Source organism: Lacerta agilis, chromosome 1 (genome assembly GCF_009819535.1).
Source record: "Lacerta agilis isolate rLacAgi1 chromosome 1, rLacAgi1.pri, whole genome shotgun sequence".
Lineage (NCBI taxonomy): Eukaryota > Metazoa > Chordata > Lepidosauria > Squamata > Lacertidae > Lacerta > Lacerta agilis.
The window spans coordinates 132,155,661-132,160,356 of NC_046312.1; the positions used below are offsets into that span (position 1 = coordinate 132,155,661).

Genomic DNA, 4,696 nt, shown 5'->3' on the forward strand with positions numbered 1-4,696 from the left:
CTGCTCTGCTTTGCCTTCTGCAGTGCAGCAGACCAGAAAGTCTGGTTGGGGCTGATGGCAGCTGCAGTACAACACCACCACATCGCTGACCCCCGTCATAATTTATTGCATGGTTGCTAAGCTCCTTGCCAGCAAAGTCCATGATAGAAGAATAGAAGAATTAGAATCATAGAGTTGGAAGAGACCACAAGGGCCATCCAGTCCAACCCCCTGCCAAGCATCACCATCAAAGCATTCCTGACAGATGGCTGTCAATATTTTTGAGACATTTTTTAAAAAATGTATATTGTTATGAACATGGGGTGGGAAGACTCCCCCAACCCAAGAAATGTCAGAAGCTAGATAATATTTGGCATATTGAAGGGAAAATACAAGCTGCAGATGAATTTCTACCCAAATTAGCTGGCTAGCGAAGTGCAGAGCCATTAAGGAACAAAGGAGTGCCATTAAGCGCCACTGGCAATGCAAAAGAAATGTCTTCCCCTCTGGACAGAGACAGGAAAATTGGCAGGTTGCCAAGGTGATTGGGGGGGGGCACGATGTAATAGGAGAATTTGTCCTTTTGGAAACATCTAAGGGTGTTCTGGGAAGGAGCAGAACAAAGGCCAGAACTCCATGTGGCCCTGGCTGGAGGTAGCGGCACCAAGAGACCATCCTGACTGCTGCTCTGGACCAAAGCTTGCTGAAGTGGTGGGAGGGGCAACGAGACACTCTAGGGGTATAATGTTCTGCACCCCCTCCCTGAAAGACTCCAGGTGTAAATGTGTGTTATAAAACCTTAGCCCTTAAAAGACATGAGCCTCCGCTGTGCCTCAATCTTCCCAAAGGAAAACAGCTGTGGGTGCCCCTGCACCCCCTGGGATCTTGTGCAGGTGGCATGAAACACTTTTATACCCCACCCACCCCTCACAGCTGGAAGGACCTTCCAAGCCCCAAAGCCACCTTCCCTGCACTTTGCTACTTGTGTTTATTAATACCATTTTATTTTGCTTGCTTGTTTTACATTAATGTTCAGAGTTCTCCTGCTGCTGCAATGTGCCAGTTTTATGTGAGATTTTAGTACATGCTTTATTTCTCCTTAGACATGCAGCTTAGAAATGTATTACGTACAATGATTTGCTGGAGGACATTCATTGCAGCTCCTTTCCATTGTAAACTCTCTCCTGGCTGCTTAGGATGGTCTCCCTGTCTACGTTTTCCCATCTGTGGTGCAACTTTAAGAAAAAGAGGGGCGCCAAAGTCCAACCATACTGCGAAACATTTTCCAAGCAGGGGGATCAGAAGATCAGCAGAAGCCACATGGGTGGTGCGCCACTGCGATGAAGGTCATGCCATCAAACAGCCAAAGAGCGGGTGCAATGGGGGGGGGAGTGTGGACAAATGGTGGAGGGGAGAGGAAATAGGAACAATGGGTGGGCATCAGGATGGGAAGGGAATCAAGGGATATGCAGCAAGGCAGCCGCTAGCAGCTTGGGAACGGGTCAAGGCAGCGCCAGCCCACACAGGAGGTGGAATGAAGCACCTGCCTCAAGGACAAGAGGCAGCACCCCACCCCCTCCACTTCAGCCACTCCAGAACTGCCCCTTCTCACCAGCCAGTGTCCAGCGTTGCCACTTGCTCTAAGTGGTTCCTGATGACCATCACAAGGCACCATTGGACCTCTATGCCCAGGGCACCCTCGAGGAGCACCTGCCCAGAAGCTGCTGAGGTTCTACTCTAGAGTAACTGGAGTAGGAAGGGGTAAAGCCCTTTTTGTAGGGATGGACCTAGAAGGTGACACTGGGGCAGCCACTTTCTAGTTCTCTGAATTCCTTGTTTGGGGCAGAGCCGTAGCTAAGTGATCTTGCGCCCCTGGCAGAACCGTCCAGCCATGGACAAATAGGCTCTTCTTTCCGCCTCTCCACCCCCACCCCCATTCAATTCACCTTCTATTCAAAACCATTTCTTATGAGGCAATAATCAATATTTATTGTGGACAAATGGTGGAGGGGACATTTATGGACATATTTTTAGCCAATTTTGCATGGCCCCCATCGCCTGCGTCCCTGGCGGGGGCCCACCTCACTACCCCCTAGCTACAGCCCTGGTTTGGGGGCATGTTGACATGATGCTGGAGGACTCAGCTGAAAACAGACAATGAAGAGGATTTCCTTGCAGGACGAGGCTTCAGGTTCCCCATACCCCAACCCATGCAAATAAGAAACCAATGAGGCTGTTTTTTTTGGGTCAAAACAGCCACAACCTTATTGAATATGGATGGAAGAGGTTTGGCTTGGGCAAGGGGCAATCAAAATACTTCCAGCTCACCCTCCGGAATGACGCATGGTCAATCCAGGTGGGGGTCCCTAAGACTTACATCAAATAGTGACCCCCACAGGGATCGTCTGGGGGTGTGCCTTCGGCCCTGGCTCCCCCAGGGCACGTGGACATGGCCACTCCCCCCAGATTGTCCCAACGCCAAACCAGTCCCATCCCCCCCAGCATTCACTTGATTTATTTAGCATCACCACAAAACAAAGTTTACATTTAGCCACATATTTTAAACAGAAGAATTAAAAATAGGCCAAGCTGACAGGGAATGATTCTTCCTGCTGCTTCACTTATACGTCTTCATATGCCAGAGACCATCATTTAAATAGTGGATATTCTCAATGCCAATTCCTTTGTTGACCTTCTCAATATCCTCTGCCGACATCTTCATGACTCCAACACACAGGGCATGTTGCTTTCCTTCGGCCATTATTGCCACGATTGTATCAGCAGCAGCAGGATAAAGTTTAGCTCCTGGAGACGTCAGACCAGGGCACATGATATTTGCTCCACTAAGTACAAATTTAATGGCTCCATTATCAACTTGTTGATGTGGTAGAATGAATGGATATTTATGAAGTAATCTGAGTGTGGGATAAAATGGTCCTTCCCTTTGCCTGAAGAACAACAATTCTCCATTTACTGTGAGGATTTCTATATGTTCATGACAACGTACTATCTTCACAGGGTCTCTCTTTGGCATAATTTGGTTTATCCATAGTTCGATCCCAGGAAACTGGTCTATCAGCTGGTTCTTAATGCCTTTAATAACAGACGTTTTCAGTTGGATGCAGTTAGACACATTCTCCTTTTCATCAAATCTGCCAAAGGGAACAAGATTTTCAGAGGAGACTTCCCAATGCACACACATACTGCTCCGGGCAATAAAAAACACAGTACATAAAACATGAAGTCACACCCGAGGGTGCGAATGCAGAGTCGGTGGTTCTAAGCAACTTGAGTCTTCTCAAGTTCCCTGAGTTCCTGCTTGGCAGGGGGTTGGACTGGATGGCCCTTGGTCTCTTCCAACTCTATGATTCTATGATTTGATTCTGGCAGGTCGTACTCCTGAGTATGCCTTATTTAAGGTCATCAGCAGTAAAAATAAAAATAAAGAAGACATGAAACCCTAGGCACATTTTCTTTGAGGAGAACGATGAGGGAGGGCCTCAATTCTGAACAAACATGCCCGGCAGGATCCCACTGCCAACAGCCAGGAAGGCCCAGGCTGTGAGGCGTTCGGGCGGGGGTCAGAATCCTGCCCACGTTTCCTGCCCGCCCCTTACTCACTTTTTGAACATCTTGGTTCCCGCGGGAGCACTAAGAACCGAGGGCCCGGCAGGCCGGCGACTGGCAGCGGCGGCAGCAGCAGCTCCCACGCAGGCCCTGCTCCCCCTCTCGAGCCCACGCAAGCACGAGGCCTCTCGCGGCTCTTTTCCTTTATCTCCAGCGCCAGCCGCGATGGAAACCCTCGCGTCGCGGAGGACAGCTTTTTCCCGCGGGGCCCTTTTCCGAGAGAACACAGCAGCAACCGGAAAGCAAAATAAAATGTAGAACTACAACTCCCAGAAAGCCATGCGGCACCTTGCTCTTTTTGGGGGCCTTCCGGACTCTGGCGCTGCTGTTGCTATGGAGACCAGTCACCCACAGTTTAGCGTGCCCTTTTGTTTTTTGTGGCTGGAGATGAAAGCTGCAGGTCTAACCCCACTTACCTGGGGAGTGCAGCCCCACTGAATTCAAGCAGTGCCTTCTGAGTAGGCATTGTTCAGATTGCAACCTAAGCACCTCTCAAACACACCTACCCATATGTGTGTGTGTGTATACATTCATTATATATTCATATATATAATTCACTGTATGTATAATTAAGTGCTTTTGAAAGGTTGTTGTTGTTGTTTTTAAATAGAATCACACCCTTGCCTTTATGGTCGTCCCACACAGATTCAACATTTGATCAGAACTGTTGCTTCAACCAAATTATACTTATGGCAGTATTTTTGTCACTTGGTTATTTTGAAATGCCGATTTGCATTACCAAACTGATGCAGGCTAGAGTTTCAAACTGAATTGCCACCAAAATCAAAAGGGCCTCCCTTATGAATGCTTCTTATTCTGTGAACCGCCCCGAGACTCCAGATACAGTATAGGGCTGTATATCCCCGAATTGCACAGAGCTGGACCAGATGATCTTCGGGGTGGCTTCCAACCCAACAGTTCTATGATTCACCTGGAAACATCCTTTGTGCATAAGCCATGCCAGTGGCATTGTGTTCTATTTTGGTGCCTGGGACAGGGGAAATGTATCTCTGCTCCTTGATCTGTCTGCAGCTGTTGATACCATTGGCCATACTATCTCCCTGGACCAGCTCTGTGGGGTGGGCATTGG

The 4,696-nt window shown here is 48.6% G+C and overlaps 1 protein-coding gene across 1 annotated transcript; it reads right to left on the reverse strand.

The window, feature by feature from the left end:
• Positions 1-2,478: 2,478 nt before the first annotated feature.
• Positions 2,479-3,613, reverse strand: LOC117060007 (malignant T-cell-amplified sequence 1-A-like). The gene is made up of 2 exons (XM_033172037.1): positions 3,601-3,613; positions 2,479-3,131 (listed from the first exon to the last, which is right to left on the reverse strand). The coding sequence occupies exons 1-2, from the start codon at positions 3,609-3,611 to the stop codon at positions 2,597-2,599; spliced, it is 546 nt and encodes a 181-aa protein (XP_033027928.1). The 5' UTR covers positions 3,612-3,613; the 3' UTR covers positions 2,479-2,596.
• Between the last annotated feature and the right edge of the window lie 1,083 nt (positions 3,614-4,696).